The 25,301-nt window shown below is 46.3% G+C and overlaps 1 protein-coding gene across 8 annotated transcripts in view; it reads right to left on the minus strand.

The window, feature by feature from the left end:
- The window catches only part of PAX5 (paired box 5), a gene marked incomplete at both ends in the record, with an annotated part of 160,773 nt that overhangs the window by 119,995 nt on the left and 15,477 nt on the right, over positions 1-25,301 (minus strand). For 5 of the 8 annotated variants that reach the window (XM_084239209.1, XM_084239207.1, XM_084239206.1 and 2 more), the window contains 3 exons: positions 10,321-10,449; positions 14,460-14,524; positions 22,080-22,277. In XM_084239209.1, the coding sequence (XP_084095335.1) occupies positions 10,321-10,449; positions 14,460-14,524; positions 22,080-22,277 (392 nt within the window). The remainder of the gene's footprint in view (positions 1-10,320; positions 10,450-14,459; positions 14,525-22,079; positions 22,278-25,301) is intronic. The other 3 variants (XM_084239210.1, XM_084239208.1, XM_084239211.1) reach the window with 2 other exon arrangements.

Genomic DNA, 25,301 nt, shown 5'->3' on the forward strand with positions numbered 1-25,301 from the left:
ACCTGCACACTGCCACCCCCCCACCAAGTTACAAGTATATTAAGCTCACAGAGTGCACAATGCCCTGTTACCCCTCTTGTCCCTAATCCTGGACAGCAACTAAGCTGTCTTGGGTCAATGGTGCCACCTGGTGGCAGGTGCTGGCAAATGTCTGAACCACCACCTTCCCCTTGTCTCCTTTCAACCTCCTTCCCAGTCTTGCAAGGCAGTACCTCTGTCTCCTCTCATAGCTCAGCTCACCGGTGCTATAAGCAATCTCTTTCTCACATGTATATTCTCTAGCACCTTTACCCTCCCTCTCACCACTCTCAAATTACCTCAGGATGTTCCCTTTCTAACTCTGCTCCATTTTAGTTCACTAGTCCCAGGAAAGACAAAGGCAAATGTATAAACTTGTATCAATGAAAATGAAAACTAGAAATTTCAAAGTGAAATTACATATACACATACGAGTGACCAACTACTTACATCCCAGAAACTCCCAAGGAATCAAAACAAAAATCTCCCCTCTTTCAATTACCTTCCAGGCCTGCTTTTTTTCCTCAAATGCCAGTAGTTGAAATAAATAGCAAATCTACTTCATTTCTTTTGTTTCATTCCTAATCAATCTCTTTTGCTGAGTTTTTTCTCACCAAAACTATGTTCAGGATTGGGTGTCAGGGGTTTTCAGGCTAGTGCAGAGTTGAGCTGGGGTGGGGAAATGCCTGTAATGCCTTCTCCCCCAGGCCTCTAGGGAGCAATAGGAAGCTGCCAGTGGTCCCAAAGGAAGCCTGCTGGGGGGAGGTCAGAGCTCAAATCCTGCAGGAATTCTGCTGGAAATGACAGAAGCCTCTGTAGCTGCAGCTTTCTGTGGAAGCGCAAGCTTGGGAGACAAGCAAGAAGCACTGCAAATGCCCACCTACTAGAGAGGATCTTCAAAGCCCAGCATCCTATGTCACTCCCTCCCAGCTCAAAGATCTGCCCTGGGCCTCCCCTGGTGGCTCAGGCGGTTGAACGCCACGCTGTGAAGCTGTCCGCAGCCTCTGCAGCACTGGTTCAACCCCGGCCGGCTGGCGAGGGTCCCACATGGCGTGGCAGACCTCTCCTGTCTAGCCTGCTGCTCCCCTCAGCAGTGTATTTTGTCAGTCTGCCTGTTCTGTTCCCCACTCTGTCTCTGGTGAATCCTCTCCCCCTCCCATGCATCTGGCCTGTACCCTGGTTCTTGTATAAATAAATAAATAAATAAATCTTTAAAAAAAAAAAAAAAAAAGATCTGCCCTGGCTTCTGGAGCCAAGAACAGAACGATATGGTGGCACTTGTCTTTGAGCTGAAATCACCTACCTGTTCTCCCTGTCTATAGGAATGACGAACAAGCTCAGAGTTTGCAGCAACCTGAAGCAAAGATTCTTAAGGTTTAGTCCAGGAGTCCCTTGAGGCATCCCCAGAACCCTTTCAGGGGATCTGTGAGTTCAAAATTATTTTTATAATAGGGCCTCCCTGGTGGTACAAGGGGTTAAGCACAGCACTATGAAGCGATCCACAGCCTCTGCAGCACGAGTTCGATCCCCAGCCCAGCTGGTCAGGGAGCTACCCATATGGCACAGCAGACCTCTCCTGTCTGGCCCACTGCTACCCTCAGCAGTGTATTTCAGTCCGTCTGCCTGTTCTGTTCCCCACTCTGTCTCTGGTGAATCCTCTCTCTCTCTCTCTCTCTCTCTCTCTCTCTCTCTCTCTCTCACACACACACACACACACACACACACACACGCACATACCTCTGGCCTGTACCCCAGCTCTTGTATGCATAAATCAATAACTTTTTAAAAAAAAATTATTTTCAGAATAATACCAAGATCTTACTGGACTTCTTCACTGTCACCAGCACACAAAGGAGTTTTCCAGAGGCTGTAGGCTGTGCACTCTCACAACAGATTGGATACAGAAACAGACATGAGAATCCAGCTTCTATTCAACCAAATACTTAAGAGATTTGCAAAATCATGAAGCAATGCAACTACCAAGAAACTTTTTGATTTAGGAAATACGTTTCTTTCTCATTTCAAAAAGATTATTTATGTTACTTGTTTATCACTGTAATTTTTTAAAGTATTACTGTTATTTTGAATGAATTAATAGTTTTAAATTTTATGCATTTTCATTAACCGTCACAAGCTAAAATTTTCCTTGGAGTCCTTGAGAACATTTAATTAAGAGTTTAAAGGGGTGCCAAGACCAAAAGTTTGAGGACCACTGAGCTAAAATAACACCAGGAGGATTGAAGATGGGTCAGGAGATCACAATCTGGGAACCTTAGAAATCTCTTGATCCCATATTACAGATGAGGAAACTGAGGCTCAGACAGGGGAAGGTATTTCACCATCGTCACCAGCAAGTCAGTCAGGGTCAGGACTAGAAGGCTGAACTCACGCTCCCGCTCCCACAGTCCCTTCCCTTGCATCATAAACCTCTAGTAGTCTGGAGCCTGCACAATTTCTGAACTGCAAACTTTGCAACCAGGGATGAAACCATATTCAAAACCAGAGAGAAAGGACTGTGGGTTCTCTGCCCACGGGGCAGCAGGGCATGCAAGGGGTGGGGGGTGGGGAAGAAAGCCAAGTCCATTCCACCTTGAGTTCTAGACAGGCCTAGCAGGGGACCTGCCCACCGGGAATTAGACTCTATACCCTTCTCTCCCCTCTCCCCAAACCTCTTGTTCTGGTTAACCCAAGAACCAACTCCCTGAACTTTGACCCTCACACTGCGCCACCCTACCCTTTATATTCCCCAGGGCTTTCCGGAACCCCAGCACATAGCCCCATGGGAAAAAGAGGGGGGCCACAAAGCAGGTGTGCAAACAGGTGGGGGTGGGGGTAGGGTGTTCGGTATTCTCGGCTCTCATGAAGACTCTCACAGAATCAAAGTGAAACTCGGGGGTTGGGAGGAACTGAAACCTGACCCCCCACCCAAGGGACAGGCCTAGCTACTAGGGAAAGGCCCACAGAGCCCCTCCAATTGACCACCTGGCTTTAGGTCCCCTGCTTTACCTAGGATGCCAATGGCAATTGTCTCCCTGGTACGCAGTTGAGGTGCCAGTGACTACAAGGCCAGAAGGACAGGGGAGAGTAAGTAGCCGGATGGAAGCCTGATCTTCACCTCTGCCACTCACCACCCTGGGCAAGGCCTGTGCCCTTTGTGTCTAGACTATCCTATCCTGCGTGTGTGGAAGAATGACCTCAATCTCACTGTTCTTCTGGGTTCCAAAGGGTGTGGCTCCTTGGCACCGGCCTGCTGCCCTCCCTACCCCACCCCTCTTCAACCTACGAGTCTGGCTGCCCACTCACTTCCCTGAACACACACACACACACACACACACACACACCCTCACACAAATACACACACACTTTCTGCCTCCCATAGACTTCAACAGCCACAGACTGTACTCAACCACACTTGCTCCACAGAGTCCACACTAGGACTCTGGGTGCTCCAAGGTCTTCAGGTAAAAAAAAAAAAAACAGGGCACAAATCCCATTTTGGGGGAGGAGCTCTGTGGGCAAGTTGAGTAGGGAGCAGTTTTAGATTCAGGTCCAGCAGCCCCAGCAGACTTTTCCTGTGGGAAAGCCCACCCAATACTGCCAGATTGGATAATTTCTTCCCAAGAAAAGTCAGACATCCATATATGAAATCTCCTGACTTTTACACACTGACAACTAATTCAAAGTTGTCTGAAATTTAGGCCAAGCTGACTAAAGCACCACGGTCCGCGGCAATCGCCAGCCTGGGTTCTATGCGAGAACCTTGGTCCTGGTACCCGTCCCCCAACAAAAAGACAACTCAGAAGGAGTTGTCTGAGGGTGTGTCCAGGGCATATCTCATGGGGGCCAGGAGTAGGGTTGTCCTGGTAAAGTCCCAGGAAAGACCAGGACGACTGGTGGTCACTTCCTGCCCACTCTGCAGAGCCTGCCTGTTGGCTCAGCTCCATGCCTGCCCTGATGAACCTGAGGGCCTCAGCTGGCTGTAGGGCTGATGGTCCTCACTGAAAATCCCCAGGAGTGGACTGACTCTAGAAACCATGCCAGGTCCACAAACCAGCCTGAAGGACTATGCTCCGGGTGTGGGGGGGCTGTGTCTGGCTAATGACCCAGAGACAGGACAGCTCAGAGGATGCACAGGGACTGGCAGCACAGAAGTGATGGGAAGGGAGAGGGGAGGTCAGGGTGGGCAAGTCAGGGCTCATGGTCAAGAATCCTGAGGAAGTAGTGAGTCAGTCACCACTACCACACTCCAGGGCATGATAGACTGATGGGATTCGTTGCTGGTGGCTTTCAACAGAGGGGGGCAGGAGAATGAGGAAGGGAAGGGAAAGAAGAAACTGAGATGTGCCACATCGCATGGCAGTGAGAGACCAAGAATGTTCTGAGGGACTATTCTACCCCTTAAAGTTTTGTGGGTTTTTACTGCCCAACCTGACCAGACCCCTTCTCTTCTCCCAGCCTGTTTTCTCATCTGAATAATGATTGGGGTGACATGGCCTAGATGTTCTAACAGGAGCAGGTCTTCAGGTCCAAGTTGGTGACAAGCCCCAGGTGCCCGGGATGCTCAGACCCAGGAGCCTGGCCTCCTGCCCTCCATCCTGGAGAATACACCACCTGTGTGCTGGGGCCTCTCTTCATGGAAAACTGAGGCTTGATTGACACTTTTATTCTTCCACCCAGGGGCTGGGAAACCAGGGTCGTGAGGGACAGGAAGCAAAGGAAAGTAAGTGGGCCTTCATTTTGCAGTTGACACCTGGGGGCACTGTGGTTCAGTCTTGATGCCCACCCAGCAGACTGACAAACAGGAAGTGGGGGGTGGTCTGACGGCTGGTTTCAGCTGCCAGACAGAACTGTGACTGAAGCCAGTTCGCCCTCAGCCTCATCAGATCTCCTCATACCTTCAAGTCCCAGACTTCCCCTGTAGCTATTTATTAAGCACTTACTATAACCAGGCCCTAGGGCTAAGCCCTTGGTGGGTGTGACTTCATTTTATTCTTCCAGTAACCACAAGGTTTGTGTCACCTCTGTGTTCCAGATGACAAAATGGAGGTTCAGCGTGATTAAGTCACTTGCCAAAGATGTCACACAGGAAGTCCTCAAACCCATTCATCCCTGGCCTGTGAGCTGTGTCCTCGCCTCAATACATCACCACCTTATTTGGGGCTCAACAGAGATCAGAGATTTAGTTCTTGGTGCCAGAAAGGCTGCCAATGACTCCTGACTCAGGAATCCTGAGCTTTTCCACTGTCTCATTCCCTTCTGGGAAATCTGTGAGGATTCTTAACAGCCTTCTGCATTTTGCCACAAGCCCAGGAGCAACAAACAGGGTGGGTCTGAGTGAGTCCTACTCCTCTCTAGAGTCCTAAGGGAGGAAGGCCAGGGCCTGCCCATGATCAAACAGGAGACCGTAGGACTCTCCATGGTCTGTGAGCTTCTAAAAACCCTGCCCGACCCTCGGTGACCCCCATGGAGGTCTGCAGGGCAGGGGCTGAGCTGGAGGAGATAGAGGAGAGGGGATTAGGTAAGATGGAAAGAGTGAATACAAGCAGGAAGGGGGAGAGAGAGAGAGAGAGAGAAGAAAAAAGAGGGGGGGAAGGGGGAGTGAGAAAAAAATCAAAGTGAGAGCTAGACCAGGAGACAGAAGCAGACACAGAAGTCTCAATAAACAGGACAGAAATAGGCAGAGAACACTGAAAGAGATGCATTCCAAACAAAAGACATGGGGAGAGGCACAGAGACAGAGAAGAGGCAGGCACCCCCAGAAAGAAGACTGACAAAGAACCCCCCACTAAATGCTCCCAAGCCTCCCCCATGAGAACCTTGCTAGATTTGGCAACTCTTGGGAAAAGCCAGGCCTCCTCTGGGTTCAATGCCCTGTGCATGTCAGGTAGAGGGCAGTGCAGGGCCCAGAAGGCAGGGAATTGTGTCTGCAATATACCCTCTACTGCCCAAACAGAGGTTCCGACCCCCACCATCACTCTGGCGCTGGATTAGGCTTTCAGAGCTAGTGAAAGGGATTCGCACTCGGGTGACCTCGGTATGTTCAGGGCCTTTCAAACTCTGGGGGGATAAGGGGAGGGGAGGTCGAGGGGCCCTGAATGGACCCTGGAGACAGCGGAAGGAGGCCCCACAACAGATCAAAGGCTCAGAAGGGAACAGAGGATCTGGGGCTGCCCTTTCACCCACAGCCGCTATTCACAGCCCTGCCTGCTCTGCCCAGTCCAGTCTGCCACCACCTCCTCCAGCCTTCCGGGGGAGGGAGGCACCACCTCAGGCTCTTCCCACCAGCCCAGAAGGATTCCTAAGGCTGATGTCCCAGCCTTCTCCATGAGAGCTCTCAGGTGGACCCAACCAAGAGATGAAGCAGCAGCCCAGCCTGAGTCTCAGAGCATCCAGAAGCCTCCTGAGCATCTCCGCAACGGGCTGGCACTATACCAGGGGCCCAGCACACAACGTGGCCCTGCCTGGTCAAGACCACATAGATGGCAGACTCAGTCAGGCAGCAGGAGGCAGACCCACTTCCAGACAGAAGGCAGTCGCAGATGCACTTATTACCCAGATTGTAAGAGACCTCAAAAGCCACAGGGCCCAAACCACATGCTTTCTTTGACGTATCTGCTCCTGCTTTGTCCTGCCCTGCTCACGCCTCCTTCCTAGGATAATGCTGCCATCCTTGGCCCAGCCTGGCTCTTATCTGGAAGCTGTTCCTCATACTGAGTTATATCTGCCTCCCTCCAATTTCCTTTGACCAGCCCAGCTCTAGACCCAGGAATGGTATCTACTGCCACGCCCACAGGACAGTCCATCTGGGATATGGACACAGCAGCCTCCCCATGCTTGGCCTAGGAGGCAAACACCCCAGGGAGAGCCCTAGAATTTCCAGACTGAATAGTCCCCTGGCAGCAACAAACAGTGATCTGACTTTGTTTTGCTGTAGAAGTCTTTACTCAAATAGAGCTTTCTATGGAATCCCAAAATACTAGATAGAAACCTGCTAAGACTAGAGGTACCCCCCTCACCCTCCTCACTAATCATGAATGCTTTGTAGGCATGTGGACAATCTATTCCACCAAGGAGAGTTTACTGAGCACCTACAATGTGCCAAGGGCTTGTATCCAAGCCAGGTTATTGAAAATAGTCACCAGCCACATGGAACGTTCATTATTTTGGATTTTAATTAATTTAAATCTAAACTGTTTATTTTATAAGATTTTAATTAATTCAAATCTATAAAACAGAAGTAACATAAAATATGCTTTCCTCAGTAAAGTGCTACTTCCTATGAGGAGCCCTCCCAGAGCCTTTTGGTATAAATCAGCAACACCTCCTACCTTTCTCTCCCCTTTAGTGCTATGTCCAACTCAGCACCTCATCCACTGTGCATCAGAGCGAATTTGGACTTGCCAGGCTTGCCCAACACTATGCAAGTTCTAGAGGGCAGGCCCTCTGTGATGAATCTATGACCACCACCTCTCCCTGGGGAAATGTCCACAGGGTAAAACTCAAGTCCAAGCTGGACACGACCGAGAACCAGAGCTGAACAAGGGACTCTACCCTGCAGAGCCTTAGCCAACGCATCTGAGGACCCTTGGCCTTCCTCCTGTGGCCCTTGAGGCCTCTATTGTGCCATGGCCCTGCCCCCAGGCTGCTGAGGGTTTCTGAGAAAGTGCTACCACACTGTGAGGTTGCAGAGCAACCTCTGAGGTTGCAGACAGCCCTCTGGTGCATCTGGCAATTCCCCTGTTCTTCCCCAGGGGCTGGTTCTTTACTTTCCCACAACCCTGTCAGCAGCAGTCAGCTTGCTGACCATGCCCTTTTGCATGAATTTCTTCCTTCCACGGTCCCCAGGCTCTGCCCAGCCCAAGGCTGTTCCACTTCCAAAACCTCTCTCTGGAAGGGTAGCAGGTAGTCGGACAGGAATAGGGAACTGAGGCTTCAGGGGCACTCCAGCTCCTCCCGATACCCAGTCCACATCAGCAGTGTGGCTTTGCCAACATCACAAAACTGCCTGGAAACTGAGCATCCTCCCTTACGAAATGGAGGTGGTGACTCTTCAACAATCTCTTAAGCAAATGCAAGGATCCAGGGAGGGATACAGGAAGGATGGGAAAGGGCAATAAGGAGCATTACACGGAATTCCTCCCACACAGTGTGCTGGGGTAAGCAAGGGCACTTCTGCCCACCTCTCTGCTCAACCTTATACATCTCAATGGGGGAGGGGGGGAGAGAGACTCTGGTTGGTGCCTGGGTCTCCAATTCATCTAATCCTATAAGCTTTCAGGACAATCACATCATTTTACCTTAGTCCCCAGATCACAGACTGGATCACGATCCCAGTCTTACTGGGGATCAAGACTCAGTCATAAATTTCAAAACTGGATGGATCTCAAAGATCATACAAGCCTATATCTGATTCTTGATTCTCTTATACAGCAACCTAGCAAGTAGTCACCTACTCTCTACTTACATACCTCTAGTGACGGGATACTCACTTCCTCCAGAGGCAGCCCTAGATCACTCTTTTATTTGCAAAGTGCTTTGTTCTGCATCTGCTGCATGCTGGCATTCAAGGGCACATGGCAAATTCTCGTTCCTCTTGCCTTCCATGCCAACCCTCCGCATGTTTGAAGGCAACAATCCAGTCCCTCTCACTCTTCTCTTTGTGCCAAAACATCTCCAGAGCCTTGAGGTGTTCTCTAGGTGCTGTGATAACCCAGATCCCTGAGCATTCCAGCTGGACATTCCAATTTGTCCTTGTCTCTCTGAAAGGTCAATAGCCCAAATGGATCAAAGTACTCAAGGAATGATTTGACCAGCACAGAGCAGTCTAGACTAAGGACACATTCTGACCACTCTATACCTTTCAAAGCAGACTGAGAAGCTAAACAGTAACCAATAATCAGAGGCTAAGGGCCAAGCAGCACTCTACACACGCCAAACACTCCCCCAACTCAGAACCCACCTGGTGGTAAACAAAAACTAGATTTTTTTTTTCTTTCTCCAAAAATCTCCATCCAGATTCCTCAGCCTCTGAGGGAGTCTCATACCACCTAGACCTCCACCTTGAGCAAACACAGCCAGGCCCCAGCTTGGGCACATCTGCTGCGAATCCAGGTGACAAAGGCAGAAAAGATGACACCATCAACCCCATAAACCAACAGACATGGTAGGCCCACTGCCTCCTGCAGTAATGGCACAGCAACCCACTGAGTTAAAGACTTCTGACATCTGCTCTGAGTGTCAGGGACAGGGGAGAGAGGTAAGGCAGGTTCCAAGGGCTGTGAATCATCCCTACGCGCCCCCACAGCTCCAACCAGAGGCTGCAGGCCCAGCTTCTGCACTGCCTGGAACACACAGACCACAGAGCAATCCACTGCTCGGCCGACTCAATTTTCTAGTTACAGATCTTAAGTACTTAGGCATGTGCTCACGAGAACATACATCCCTTACAGGGAGCCGAGAAAGGGAATTGTGCAGAGGTACAGAATAATTGAATCAAGATTTCTGTCACGCTGCTCTCAAGCCCTAGACCACTGCCAGCCAGTTTTTTTTTTTTTTTTCCCCTTCCTTTCCTGATGAAGGTTTTAGAGACTCCCAGGGGGCTTTTTCTCCTCTCAAACCCATTAACATCAGCCAAGCTGGCAGTCCATCCAGGGAAAGGCAAGGGGGTTAAGGTGGGCTGGTGTCTGGGACAAGCGGACGAGCTCAGGAGGCCCAGGTGGCAGACCCAGGGGTTGAGAAAAAACCGACAGGGAAGATTGTCATCTTTGTAATCCCTGTGAAGCCTCTGGATTCCTTCCTTCCAGGCCCAAGAGCAGAGATGAAAAGATTATTCACTTCCTCAACCCCCCACCATCCCAGCCACCCTTGGGGGTATTCTGGGAGAGTTGCATACACAGCCCCCCAGAAAAGACACCCTTGACCTCACCCCAATCCAAGCATGCCTCTTGACAGCCCACAGGCCCCGCCCTACCTCCAGGCCTCCCCTACAAAAGGGACACCGCTTCCAGCTCATACCCTCCACACACTGCCCTCAGGCACGTCATCTGCACTTGAAGGTCTTAAAGGCCACAAAGGATCTGCCAAGTCGGCCTTATTCCACCCAAGGGGTGAAGATTAGGGAGATGAGGGAAGAAGGGATGAGAAGAGGAGGACTCAGCCCACCAAACATATCCAGGCCTGGGGACTCTGCTGGTAAACCGGCGCTCAGCGGGCCTCTTTGCTTCCACCCCTGAGCGACTGGCCGCCAGCGGATGCCGCCTCGGTTCCCTCCCCGACAGACAGGTGCGCGCAGGCTTCTCTTACCTTCATCTCTTTTGCGCTTGTTGGTTTCAGCGCTGGGGGACGTGATGCCTAAGATGCCGCTGATGGAGTACGAGGAGCCTGCCGAGTCCGTGCTCACCGACGACACCTGCGTCACGGAGCCCGTGGACACTGTGCAGAGGGAGAGGGCGGTCAGGGCCCAGCGGGAGGGCCGCGAGGGCGACCCGGTACCCGGGGCGCATCAGCCAAACAAAGGCACTCGCCCTCCACTGGGCTGCGGGACCGGCGAGGGAGCTAGATAGGCGGGCGGGCTTGTGTGTGTGCGCGCATGGAGGACACCAGCCCAGTGGCAGCGGCCACACCCGGGCGCTGAGACCGGCCCTCCCGCCTCAGGCTGTTCGCCCAGGACCAGGCAGGCGGTTTGCCCAGGGTCTCTGCTGCTGGACGAGGAGCAGCGAGAACTGACAGTGCAAAAAGGAATATAGCAACAACTACTGCCGTGCACTGACTCAAATCCTAGCCTGTCCAAGGATGCTGAAAGCACGGGGTGGAGAAGGGGAAAAGGAGAGCTAGGGGGCCACCACCAGCCGGGGCTTTGAAAAAAGAAAAAGGCCTGGACTTCCTTGCCCCTCCCTGGCCTGGTTTCATGGCCTGGGAGTCTCCTTTTATTTCTGTTGCTTTTCTCCTCAATAAAGTTTTTCTTTCTCTTAAAAAAAAAAAAAAGAAAAAGACCTATAGGTACTCATTAGCAGGTTCAGCCCTGCAAACATACCCAGCCATCCACACAGGCATAAATACTTGCACATTCATACACACAGCTAATAAAACTCCAACAGTTTTACAGTTCCTCGCTGTCTTTTTTCCCTTCCAGTTTACCTGGATTTAAATTTTTAACATGAATTATATAAATTTTTAACATGAATTAAATAACATGAATTATATAAATTTTTATTAAATAACATGAATTATATAAATTTTTAACATGAATTATATAAAAGGGATATATTACTGTATATTGTATAATGTATAGTTATATGTAATATAATGCATATGTAATACAGTGCTAACTAATGTTTTGTGAGCGCTTACTCCTGGCCAGGTTGAAGCATCTCATTTAATTCTGAAAGTTTTGAAAGTTAGAGTTGTTGCCACTTTGCCTTTAGGAAAGGCATACATTAGCAGCAGTTTTCACAAACTGAAAGAAATCCAAAAGATTTCTATTGTTGTGACACAAGTCGCAAAGGGGAATCCAGTTTGTTTTGCCACGGGTTCTAAGAGGCAGCCTGACCCCAGCTGCAAGGAAAGCGGCCGGGTCATGCTCCTTTCCTGGGAACAACTTTAAACATGTGTATCCTATCATACTTGCTTTTGCTACATGTTAGTGTCATTTAGGTCCTATGTATTATTTTTGGGGGGGAACTCTCAAAAAATTTTCCATATAAGTTAATGGCAATCGCTTCTTCATCTTAAGCCATTTCAGCTTATGAAAGCTTTCCTAAGAGTGCCCTGTTTTTGAATGGGGTTCAGAGGGGCCTGTAACCCCTTTGGAAAGACAAGGCTCAGAGAAAGTGACTTTCCCAAAGTCACACAACTAGTAAGAGGCAGAATAGTGACTGCAACCCAGAGACAAAAATCTTAACTCCTATAGTTATCTGTTCCTCAGTAAATAATATTTTTAAAAATGTTTCACTATAATTCAGTGTTTTTCACTTGATGCTTCCAACAACCTAGAGTGGTATTATTTATCCCCATTCATCAAATGGGGAAACTGAGACTCCATAAAGCCAACAATTTGTTCAGTCATCTAGCCAATGATCAGTAACACCAAGACTCAGTCTGTAGTCTATTGACTTAAAATCTAGAGTGCCCCTGGCTCTGGAAATGTGGACAGAGTTCAGTGACTTGTTATAACTGAGGTCAGGTCTCTAAGATCCTAAGGATAAGAATGGGGGAGGGGAGGTTTTGTGCAAGTTTCACATTAACTCCTGGCCACAGAGTCCAAGGAAGAGGTCAGGGAGTGGTCAGGGTCAGCTCAAGCTATACAGCTGAATCTCCATCCTGGGCTATGGGAATTCTTTCTTGGTTCATTAAAACCTACAAACCAATCTCAGACACATTTCCTTGGGCTATAACGAGCTAGAGGCAGGTGGGGGCCGCCTTTGACTCTAAAGTAGAGGAAATTACTAGAAATAGCGGTGATTTCATGAGAAGCCGTTGTTGCTTTCCTTGGAGCACATCCAGCTCTTGCTCCTATAAGACCCAGGGGGAACGGTGCCTTTCTTCTCATATTTGAGTTTGATTTTAGATCTTCCTTAGGAGACACAGAAGTAGAAATCGTTAACTTCTCTTTTCCTTCAGTAGAAGCAGCACCTCAAAAATAGATTTATGCAAATCTCACAACCTTTTCTATATTGAGGTCCAAAGAACAGAGGAAGAAAGAGGACCAAAAGTCATTTGGTGCTTTAAGCAAAACAACCACCATGTTGTTGACAGAGCCGATGATATATGTTCCAACATTTTGCTTGAGACTCAAAGACCCAGGTTCCAATTCTGGCTCCAACACTTACTGGCAATGTGACCTTGGACTAGTTATTTCATCTCTCCAAGTTTCTGTTTCCTCATTCCTCAATAAGTTTTTGAAATATAAGAGGCTATACACATATAAAATACAATTTTTACAGAGATTTCTGAGACAAAACCAAGCATCCTGCTGACCTACAAGGCAAATTATTCCTCTCCTCAGTTGAAGGAAAATTCTGTTACTGTTAGTTGATATTTTACGTGACCTGAAATAGTTAAAGCCACAAGTGAAATTTCAGCCACAAACATTTCCCCAGGAGTCTTCGTCAACTCTCTTTTCGCCCCAGTTCAAGAGAACTGGTAGTTCCTTCCTTGGGCTCCCAAGGTACTGCACCGTGTGAGCTTTCTCTCAGCATTTTGCAAACTTCTCAGTCACATTCCCCCATTAGACGGAGAAGCCCTTGGGGACGGGGATTTTGTCCTGCCTACCTTATAACATTAGTCTCCAAGGGCACAGTCAACACAGGAGTGTAGCAAACGCTTCTTGAACAGATTATTAGAGGAAAATTTATTTTATGGCAGGGAGAAATTCTGTCTTATCTTTACATAAAGAGACAACTCAGGAGACTCAGAGACCTCACAGAGCACCAGGTGTTACTTTTCAGTACACAGATGGGGAAACTGAGGCTCAGAGAGATGAAGAAACTTATACAGTTCACTGAATGAGTTCATTGCCAGACTGGAACTAGCAGCAAGATCTCTGCCTGATCTCCATGACCATGAGGAAGCTCAAGTTTACAGTTACAGAAGTGACTAAGGTGTGGAAACATGTCTGGAGCGTGATTAAGCAAAATTGACAGGGACTGTGGCTGACATCTCTCAGAGGCATGCTGAATGCCACCTCCTTTTTTATAGTAGAATAACTTTCCCCCAGCTCAGTAGAGGTGTTTCCTTTATCACAAGTGGAGAAAGAATATGTCTAAAATTGATAGGGGTCATTTTCATCTCAAAATTTTTGCACGGAAGGGAAGGCAAGGGAAAAGTGGAACTCTTGAGTAGTAGGGAATATAACTCCCATCCTTACTCTGACTTCAGAGTCACTCTCAGATTTCACCACGAATGTCAGAAACCCCACTGGCAGCCCTGACAGTTCATGAAGTACATGAGATTGAAGCAAGAGAGAGAGAAAAAGAAAGTTTGGGAAGTTTTGCCACATCTTCACTCAAGACTGCAAGTGCACAAAGAATTGTAGAAGGGCTGGTTGATAGAAGAAAAAAACACATTCAAAACTACTTACTGACTAATGATGCAGAAAATGTTATGAATAAGTATCCCTTTCTTGATTTATTACTTTAATTATCTGACATTCTATAGACCCCCATTAGTGGATTTTTTTTTTTTTTGGCTTAGATTTCAATTTTCTGTCTCATGGTGAAAGCTATTTATCATAATAATCAGTAAAATTCAAAACCTTTTAGCAGTATTTATAAAATTCATTTACCAGGTTCAGCCCTTGGAGAATGACAAAGAAGGCGCATTAGTACGTGTGCCGAAGTGTTTTATGCAGAATTATCTGTCCATAAGAATGATTAAAAGTTCTTTAGAATATTTGGAACCCATTAGATTTTTAAATTTTTTTTTTTTTTTGAAGTTCTTCTTACCTATACTGTGACTGGAAGCTGGGACCGGCTGATTGGGCGGCTGCTGTACTTTTGTCCGGATGATCCTGTGGGCATTGGGGAAAAAATAATTGGCTATTTACCATCATGGAGAAGAAGCAATCTCAACTAGCTATGCATGGAAAACCAGAAAACCCATATCAAGCTGGGGCAAGGATCAAGCTGGGGCAGACCTGAGGAGAGATTATAAACCCAGATTGGGAATTAGGGGGTTGGAAGAATTCTGACTAACTCCAACTCATTTCCTACCTCCCAAGTTTCTGGGCAACTTGCACCCTCTTTGGACCTCAGGTGCGTCTATAGCAAGAGGCAGATGTGTTCATGTTGCCAATAGGTATCCCTTTCTCAGTGGCAGCTCCAGCTCCATAAGGAACTCGCTGAGTGATATTAGATAATTCCGTCCCTCCCTGGTGGAATGAAGGGACTGAACCGGGTAATGTCTCTGTCCCTGGGAGCTCTCACGCTCTGTTTCTTTGCTTTAGAGAGCCACAGGAGGACTAAGATCCCCACACATCAAAAACAACCATGGAGGGGGTATATATGTAGTTCTGAAACTAAATTGCTGAAGTGCTGCCAGGGGAGGACTGGCTGGGTTTTGCTAAAAGAAATCCTGTTCACCTCGTACAAAACCTCGTGGACAGACTCCATAGTCCTGGGAGCTAGGGCCGCCTGGCCTGTCTTCACAGAGACTGTGCTCCGGTTCTGATATGAACTTGATTGTGACCTGGGGTAAGTTCACTCCGTGTGGGCCTCAATACAATAAGGGAGTTGCAACAGTCCACTCTTGGCTTACTTAAGTAATTAAATCCCTTTGGGGGGAAAAATAACCTATGGAAAAGCCCAGGGCATAAAAGGGATAAAAGCAGCCCTGCCTCTCCTTTATCACCTGGCAGCTCTGAAGGCCTTCTGCAGAATCTTGGCTCTGGGAAGCTTAGTTAGTAAATCTCCTCCTGGAAAAACACATGGGGTTTAACCAAGACCCCAAGCCTGACATATCATAGAGCAGCCCACCAGGGCGTGGGCCAGAAGTTCTTTTGGGAGCTGACAGAAAGTTTATTTGAAAAAGTTCTACTTCAGTCTCCAACTATTACCTTTTAAAACAATGCTTATTACTAGAGTATTCTTTGCCCATTGTAGACTATTTGGACAAGTATAAAGAAGACATCTGAAAATCACATTTCAGTGTATTTCCTTTATGCTAACATTACTAAGCATATTTGGAAACATCATTTTCTCTTAACAAAATGTAGCCTGCATTTTTTTAGTCAACATTATAAGAGGAGTGTTTTCATATTCAAGACCACTGGTTCATTTCAAGCTGCTTTGGGTCTCCAGCTTGTGCAAATGCAGAGGACAGAAGTGGCAGGTGCCTTCCCTTAATCTCCTTTGCTGTGGCCTCTGTCTTCTTTTCTCACTGGGCACCAAGGCCATGCAGCATTCTCCGCTAATGACCTGGAATAGATGTTTCTGACCACATCACCTCCCAACCACAGGCCCTCTGGAACCCGGGCTGCATGAGCTCAGCAAAGGTCCTTTTCCTTTTTCAGTGAGTCAACATATATGTTGCCTCAACTATATTTAGAGTGTTTCTTTGTCTGTCTGTCTTCTCCAATATTTAAACCACTTATTTTGACTAAGCAGATGTGGAGCATATTGACACAGACTTGGGAGTGATGTAGTCTTTTTGATCACCTAGAATTAAAGTAACATCTGATCTAATTTTACTATTTGTATGTATGTTACCTTCTCTGTAGATGTGTGGACTGGGGGGACACATACATATATATATACACATATACATACATGTATGTATGTACCTATATGTATGTATATAGGTGTATTTGTCTGTCTACAAACATATACCTAGATATATATCATATGACTTTATAAGATATAAATATAATTTATCTATATTATAGGTTATGTGTATCTAAATATATGGTAGTATATATTGCACCTATTTCCCATAGAATTCCAGCATAAAGTTGTCAATTTTCAAAGCATTGTCTGGCCATTAAATGTGTGCATAAAATAAAAAAGCCTCTCTAGAAGCAAAATATTACAGTTTGAATCCCAGTCTTGCCATTTGTCAGTTACATGACTTTGGGGAAGTTACTTAATCTCTTGATGCCTCTATTTCTTCATCTGCAAAATGGGACTAAAAATCATTCCTATTTCATGGGGTTATTATGAGGATTAAATCAATTAACACTGAGAATAATGGCATTTGCATAATAAATGTTCAATAGATATTTGCTGTTGTTATTTTCAGTGTTATCTTCATAAAGATCAATACTCAGCTTTAACCTTAAAAGGTTCATATTTTCAGGCCTCCCTGGTGGCACAGGGGTTAAAGTCTCAGCACTATCAAGCTATGGCCAGTCACTGCTGCTTGAGTTCCATCCCTGGCTAGGGAGCTAACCCACATGGCGCAGCAGACCTCTACTGTCTCCCTTGCTGCTCCCCTCAGAAGTGTATTTCAGTAGATCTGCCTGTTCTGCTCCCCACTCTGTCTCTGTTGAATCACTGTGCCCTGTACCTCTGGCCTACAAACCAGTTTTTGTAAACATAAATAAATAAAAATAAAATCTTTGGGGAAAAAAAGGTTCGTATTTTCCACAAATGTCTTAAAAACACATGGAATTGCCTCCCTAGCCTTGGTTGCTGGGGAGGGGAAGGCAGGCACCCCAACACTCCATTTTAAGGTTGTGCTGGGGTTGTCCTTTATGGGGAAGCCAGAATTGTAGGGAAGCCTCTAACACTTCCCCCAGGGATACAGATTTTGTCCATATGCTTGCAGCAGCTGCCAAGACAAGAACAAAGAGCATCATAGTCCATTGAGAAGAAAGTATAATGGAAAGAATAAGACTAATTGAATCATAGCAATTCTTTTAAAAAATGGGGGAAAAAACGGTGTCTTTAAGACTCGTCACAACAGGAGTAATACATAGAAAATTGATAGTCAGGGCTAACTGGCAGTCAACACTAAAAGGTACAGCCTTTATTTTGCTGAGTATGAACATGATCCTGGATGCCATATGAACATCTTAGATGATCCAACCTAGAAGGGACCTCAGCAATGAATCAATTTCTGTGAATGAGGAAACGAAAGGCAGAGCATTCAAGTGACTTGCCCAGGATCACACAGTAAGTCAGCTGAAAACTCCCAGTTCCCAAGCCTGAGTACCTTTCTTTGAACCACTTTCGAAGGAAGTGACTCCAGTGCAAAATAGTTCCTCCTTGAAATTTAAAGCCAATTTGGATTCAAATTCCATTTAGAGTCTGAGAATTAAAACTTCAAGAGCAGTGAAGTATTACAGGCATTTGTTAGGATCTGATTTCAACATCGCCCCCGCTGCTTAGAAAGACGATGTCTTCTCACAGCCCAGATAGGGTTGTAGAAATACCCGCAACTACTGCACTGCTCAAACTGCCATTGGCACAGTAAGAACCTTGGGCCACTGGCTTTGCCAAGAATTCAAAAGCCGAGTTTCCAACTGGGCCAAGCTGGGAGAGGGCTCACAGGTGACACGCACGCCTGCAACTGATGTGTACAAGAGAGAATGAATGGGTAGGTAATCTCAGAAAGCTGCTGCCCAAGGTAGGATTAAGAATCAAGTTTGCAGGGCCTCCCCGGTGGCGCAGCGGTTGAGCAATGGGTTGCGAAGCTGCCCACGGCCTCTGCGGTGCTGGTTCGATCCCCGGATGCTCCCTGGCCACCAGAGGAGGGTCCCACATGGCCAGCAGACCTCTCCTGCCGCCCGCTGCTCCCCTCAGCAGTGTACTTCGGTCCTTCTGCCTGCTCTGCTCCCTGCTCTGGCTCTGGTGAATTCTCTCACCCTCCCACGCTTCTGACTGTACCCAGTGCATGTATAAACAAAAACAAACAAACAAATAAATAAATAAAACATGCCTCTATTAAAAAAAAAAAAAAAAGTCCCCAAAAGCCACTTGAATAGTAAGAGGCAACATTTTTACAAAAAAAAAAAAAATCAAGTTTGCAAACTGTCATCCCCAGGTCATATCCATCCCTGTACAAATTTTATTTTTCCTATACAGTATTATTTTTATCTTAGTTATCGGTATTGGTAAGTTGGTAGCTTTTACATAAATACATGGATTTCTAGCTTCTTCTGAAAAATCAGAGCACACAGCAATCTTGACCCCACATTTTCACATGACAACCACCAGGTACTAATAGAGCTGTTCCCTAAGTAGAAATGTCTCTCAGTCCTCCCACGTGGCCCCTAACTTAGAGTCACAAGACTGGAACAGCAGAAGGGAGACTCCACTCCACCCACCACTTGGGTCCACTCTAGGACAGCCACCTCCAACTGACACTCAGGCTGATTCTAAGAATGCCTCATGCAGGTTGTACAGCATCCCAGCGCGTATTTGTCCTAAAGGAGTCACATCACCACAATGACTTGTGTCCCAGGAAATCTCCCACAAGCTTAGTAGGTTCAGTGTTGCTTAACCCCATGTCAGGCATGGTTTCCCAGATTGGTCTCCTGGAAGATAACAGAAAGGCACACACTTCTAGGGGTGGACAGTGGAGATGTCCCTGCAGCCACCAGAACAGCTGCAAATCCAGCGCTGCCCTCCCTCGCTATTTGAAATAGGAAAGGGTTGCCTTCAAGGGAGACATGGGCAGGGAGAAGGAGCTACGGACCTTCGGACACAGTGACATTTGCAAGACGGTTATTTGGAAGCTGCATCTGCTTGAATGCAATGGGAGCTTTGCCTTCATATGAAAAATAAAACTGTAAGCTGGGACAGTTCAGTCTTTGTGGGGGCTGGAGGTACAGAATGCAACAAAAGCAAGCTCAGACTGTCCCACTACACTTATTTATTTGTATGACAGGAATGGTTGTAAGAGACACCAAAGCACTCTCGCTGAAAAATGGAGTGATGAGCCAAAGAGTGCTCCCAAGAAGAGCTCCCAGAGCCCGGGAAAGAGCTGACGTCCCAGAGGGAGCTGGCAGACAGGCAGCAAAACATGTCAGGTGCAAGGCTCAGATCCAGGGTAGAAATGCTTTAGTCCTCCTTGCCTTTCCTCACAGATCTTCAATTCTGTCAGGGCAGAGTCCTGCAGAGCAGTAGTGGAAAGAGACCAGCCCTTCTTTCACCATCAGGGACCCCAGGATTTACTCCCATCTCTATCTCAAAATTCGTCTGCACTCCACCTGGGCCTCAGGTACATATCACAGGGCAGAATTAGGCCTTGAAGGCTGTAGGAGACCACAGATGTGAAAGTACCTCAGAAGCACAGTCAGTGGGCCACCATTATGGACTAGAACCCCTACCTGGCCCCTGAGTTGGCCAGGCCCCAACAACTAGCAGTCAGCAGTGTCCGTGCCCTCCCTACCCTCCACCCCCAGCACAGCTCTGGGCACAAAGCTGAGCCACTATTTCCCTAGATACCCCTTTCCATTAACCCCCTTATAGCCTACACTATGTCTGCAGCCACTGTGCTCCATCTATTTTATGTTTCTTTCAAATAACTTGTTTTTTGACTTAAGGAGATTAATTTTTGTAAGGCAATATTAGTTCTTGACTATAAATAAGGGAATCACAAAATTCACACTCACTGGTTTGGTGTGTTTTTCTAAAATACATTCAAATAAGTTTATCACAAAATAATTTGCATCTTTGTGTCACAGAGAATGTAAACGAGGGCCCTACAAATGACATGTGCTTGTCCTGCAAGACATTTTTTTCACTAAAATTAGTTGGCAGTGTTTAACTCCACAACCTGCTACCTCCACAGACATTTTATACACACAAACATGCACACATTTGTGCACACACAAGTCCTAGTTTCTGGTTTCTCTTTAAGAAAGGAAAAAAATCTGGCAAACGTTGGACCCACATTCTTGGAGCATTTAGCAGGAGCTGAGAAGCGACTATCCCTCAGGAGACCTGTTGGGGTCTACTTTGTCATCAACCCACTGCTCCACTATGGGTATAAGACTAGTCTGCTCTGTTTGTTGCAATATCTGCCTGTCCCAGCATTAGCATTAGAGTCTGTGACCCCCACCAGCAACCTAAGTTATCTTTCGAACCACTACACTATACATTGGGAAATCTGGGGGCTCCCAAATTCTGCTGGGTTAGGCTGAGATTCCTTTGCAGAGCAGACTCACTGCCTCTTCACTGACCTAAGAGTGTGTGCTCACTCCATACTGGGCTTGTGAAGACCCAGGAAAATAGTCGTGTTTTTTTGTGTCATGGAAATACTGCCACAATTCAGAAGTAGGAGACTCCCAAAGCACATAGGAGCCCCTGGTAATCCAGACAAAGAACAGAAGTTATTCCCCAAAACCTGCCACCACAGTGACCATTTTCTCAACAATTTCATGCCTAATTTGGACTGTCAAGACTGCTAAGTGCATACCAGAAGCCCACCCTCGACAAAGACTGTGTGCCTGCTACCCACTCTCTTCCCAGCACCTCGCATGATGTCAGGGACAAAGTAACAGCTTGCTGAGAGAAGAAAAGCAGGACTTGGAAGGTAAATCATGGACACGCAGCAATTCTGTGCATTTGAGCCATTGTAGCAGGGGTGACTGCCAGGACCCCAGGGGACCTCAAAGAGATTCTAGACTGACCAACTCTTTCTACTGAGGTGAGGGGTCCTTTGGGCAGGCTCAACACTGACAAGGTTAGGGTGTAACCTTGGAGAAATGGTTACATTTCCCTTGTGTAGAAAACACTCATTTCTATTCACCTCACATCTATGTCCTTGACTCTATGGGTTTAAGTGGAGTTGAGACTACCATCCACAGTAGAAAACTTTCTTTTAGGAATTGGCTTTTAAAACTCTGAGATCCATGTTTTCTGGGTTAGACCAGAGAGGAAAAGGAGGTGCTGTGACTCTTAGAAAGAGCTCAAGCCTGATTCTCATGGTATTGTTCTGGTTCTTTCTCTCCATGGGTGAGAGTCAGGGCAAGTGGGAGAGGGCAATCTCCTACTTCCACAGCATCTTAGCATCCTGAATATCACTCCTGGAGATCTTAGACCCACATCAGAACCACCAGGGCCCTGGGCTGTCAGAGAAAAAAAAAAAAGCTTTGCCTAGGTCACATTCTGAGTTTGTAGTAGAGCTGGAACAAGAGCTAAGTCTTCCAACTCCAAGTTAGGGCTTTGTTTCCCAAACTCAGTGGTCCAAACTCTGCCCAAAATAGAGGCCACGAAGATCCCGGGAACTTCTGAGATAAGTCCATGCTAAAACTTTGAGCCTGGGCTTTCAAAGAAGTGACATTTGTAAAAGTGTACTCAGGACAGCTCATTGTTAAGTTATAGACACACAGAGACAGTTGGTGAGGGAGAGATGGAAATTACTCTGGGCTCAGAAGAATTTCAATCAGGAATGATGTTGGCATGACCTCCTTTCCCTGGGTCTCGGGCTCCTGCCCACTTTGGAGAGAAGAGGAAGGGCAAATAGAGAGACACATCACGTTCCATTAGCTTCCCTCCTGTCTGGTAACCAAGAGACCAATCTTCAGGGAATGCACACTTAGAGCCTATAAGATCCATCTGCACACTTAGATCCATCATCCTACCCAGAACCCTAGTCCCTCACAGGCACCAGTCCCTCACCTGTTGATGGAACTGACACTGGGCACTGTGTCATTGTCACACACCCGTTCTGCCAGCAGCCGGTCCCTGATCTCCCAGGCAAACATGGTAGGATTTTGGCGTTTATACTCAGCGATTTTTTCCACCACTTTGGGTGTGGCGACCTTTGGTTTGGATCCTCCAATTACCCCAGGCTTGATGCTCCCCGTCTCATAATACCTACGACCCAAGAAGAAAAGAGATTAGCCGTAAGAAACAGAAAAATGGGTGCTGGCAGCAAAATAAAAGGGTACTCTGACTAGGAAACATCCAGATCTGCACTGTCTGATACAGCAGCACTGGCCGTCTGGGCTTTTCAGCATTGGAAATGCAGCTAGTCTGAAGTGAGATGTGGTGAGTGTAAGATACGTACCAGATTTTTAAACTTAGTACAGAAAAGAAGGTAAAATATCTCATTCATAAATTTTAAATTAATAATATATTGAAATAATATTGTCTATATTTGGGTTAAGTAAAGTATATCATTAAAATTCCTTGTACCTGTTTCTTTCTCTTGTTTTGAAAGTGCTGCCATAAATTTGTAAATTTCATACATGAATCACATTATATTTGTACTGGATAGCCCTGGTCAAGATGCTAGCATTCACTCATTCATTCCTTCATTCTTTCACATTTGTCTACCATTTATAGGTTACAGAAAATTTACAAGTCAGCTTTCCCATTTGATCCCATAATAGTTCCAAACCACATATATGTTTTGAATGACTGAATGATTGAATTGATGAATGAATAGATTCCCATCTATAGGTATAAAACAGAGATCCATAGAGGTTAAACAGTTTGCCCAGGATCACACAAGTCCAACTGACCAAGCCAGAACAGTGGCTCAGCCTCCTGAGCTAAAATTTCCCCAGAGAGTTGGCTTGTACCTTTAATTTGATCAGCTTTCCTATCCCTTGGCAGACTTGTCTGCATTCTGTGAAACTTTCCCCTAAAATGCAACTTATTTTTCATAAGAGAAAAACAATAACCATGTTTTAAAATTAAAAGGATTCCAGAATGAACTGGAAATACATGTTCTATATAAGTCCAAATCCAAAACAAACAAACAAACAAACAACCACAAGTCAAGGCAGCTCTTCCAGGGACCTCCCCTGAGGTAAATCGCTATTTCTAAGGACATTTCCATGCTATCAGCTCTTCCTCGTTAGCGCAAATAGGATGTCAGGGTTTAACAGTAAAACCGAGACCAGGGAGAAAAGTGCCATGAAAGATCATTTCAGAGTAAAAAATAGCTTGATTCCTTTTCTGAATCTGAGCCTTCACTGGGATATCTCAACATTTACAAAGGAATTCTTGACTTCCTTTTGGAAAAGAGATTATGTGGCAGTTGAAAAAAAATTTAACCAAAAAGACATTTTAAAAATGACTAGTAATTTTTAAACCTAACTAGAGTTTATAATAAGGAAGGGAAAGAGGCCATTCTTCCACGGAATTGCTGGGAAAGGCTACCTAGGAACAAGACTGGTTTACATATAAAGAAGTGCTGAAATTCTCATCCTGGGTTAAATCTGTTTAGGATCAATTTTAATGACATTCCAGAAACAGTAGAAATAATTTTGGAGCAGTGGCATGGAAGTGAAAATTATATTTTTCATTGAAAATACTGAGCCATTTACAAATTTTGACCATAAGGGAAAGCCCAACTTATCCCCCCTCTTTCTATAATTGCTGAAAAATTATTAGTTGCATGCAGATTTTTATAGAAATATCCAAGAAAATACTTTTTTCCCAGTCTAGAAAAATCCATAAATCAAGGCACACAGCCATGTCTGCTGCCTCCAATTATCATTTCAATTTTGCCATAGAAAGTCATTTTTTGCTATCAACACAACAACTCATTTAGACACCGGCTTTAAAGTTTACAGAGATCTCCCTTGAGTTATCTTAACTCTCACGTCGATCCTGAGAGGCCAGCTGGGTTTAATAAAAGGAAAAACCTATCATCAGAAGACTAAGTGACTTGCCCAACTCCCTTCTGGAAGTTAGAGGCAGCCCCAGCTTTCAAACTGACTATACCCAGCAAGCCTACCACTCAAGTCAATTGCTGCTTTGGCTATAACATTAAAGTGATAGTAATAATGATCCCTTGAATTTGTATAGAGCTTTACTGTTTACCAGGCATTTTCATGTTCATCTTTTCATTTATTCACTCACTCAATCAATAGTCCCCAAATGCCTTGAGGCAAGAGTTACACACACACAGATAGCCCTACGCTGGGTGCTCAAAACATGTTCGCTGAATGATACGGCAATATTCATGCAGCCACTCTGAGAAGGTGGCAAGATGGAGCCTCTTCTCCCCCACCACTTGCCCCGCATAGAAGCCTCTCTACCGATTCCACCCGAGCAGTGCCAACTGTGACCTGAGAGATCTCTGTCTTCCTTTTGACCGACACACAGGTCAAGCACATAGACGACAACCCTATACTCAGGAAACCTCACTTGGCAACTGTATCAAGTGAGGATTCAGACTAAATAACTGTCCTTTCAGCTCAGCAAAACAATTGCTTAGTCCTTCAGCTTCCACACAACAGACGAACAGCAGCCACCAACACCCAGTGCAGTTCTGAGCAAAGAGCATTAGTTTGGGAGTCACGAATGTAGTTACTAGTCAGTGGTTCTGAAGCCAACTCACTGTACGGCTTTGGCCAACTCATTTAGCTGCCCTGAGTCTCAGACATCACATTTGTATAAAATGGCAATGCCTGCCCTGCTTGCAGGGCTGTTGTGAAGGCGGAAATACAGAATGATTAAGAAAAAGCTTAGCAAAACATAAAGAGCATGCGTTGTGGATTAAAACCCTCTGAGTGTTTATTACTGTATAACATACCACCCAATTCCAAGTGGTCTGAACCGTCCACCCAGGCTCCAGTGAAAGAAGACAACAGCCAGGTCTTCTGGGTGGATTTAAATGGGCCTCCAACAACCAGGCTGTGCCTGTCGAGCGCCTCTGGAGTCTTGAGCTCTGTGGACTGAATACCCACGCAACTGGCAGACTGCCCACGTTCCAAGATGATGGGGGTCCCTGCATGCCTGCAGGGACTCTGCCGGCCTTGCCCTGCAGCTTCTGAAAACACAGCCACTGCACACTCTCCACAATCTGTCACCTGTGTGCGCCCATCAAATTCTTTGGCGACCAAAAAAAAAAAATCTCAGTGGATGAAACAGCCCCAGTTCAGA

This window comes from Talpa europaea, assembly GCF_964194135.1.
Source record: "Talpa europaea genome assembly, chromosome: 7".
In the NCBI taxonomy this organism is placed as follows: Eukaryota; Metazoa; Chordata; class Mammalia; order Eulipotyphla; family Talpidae; genus Talpa; species Talpa europaea.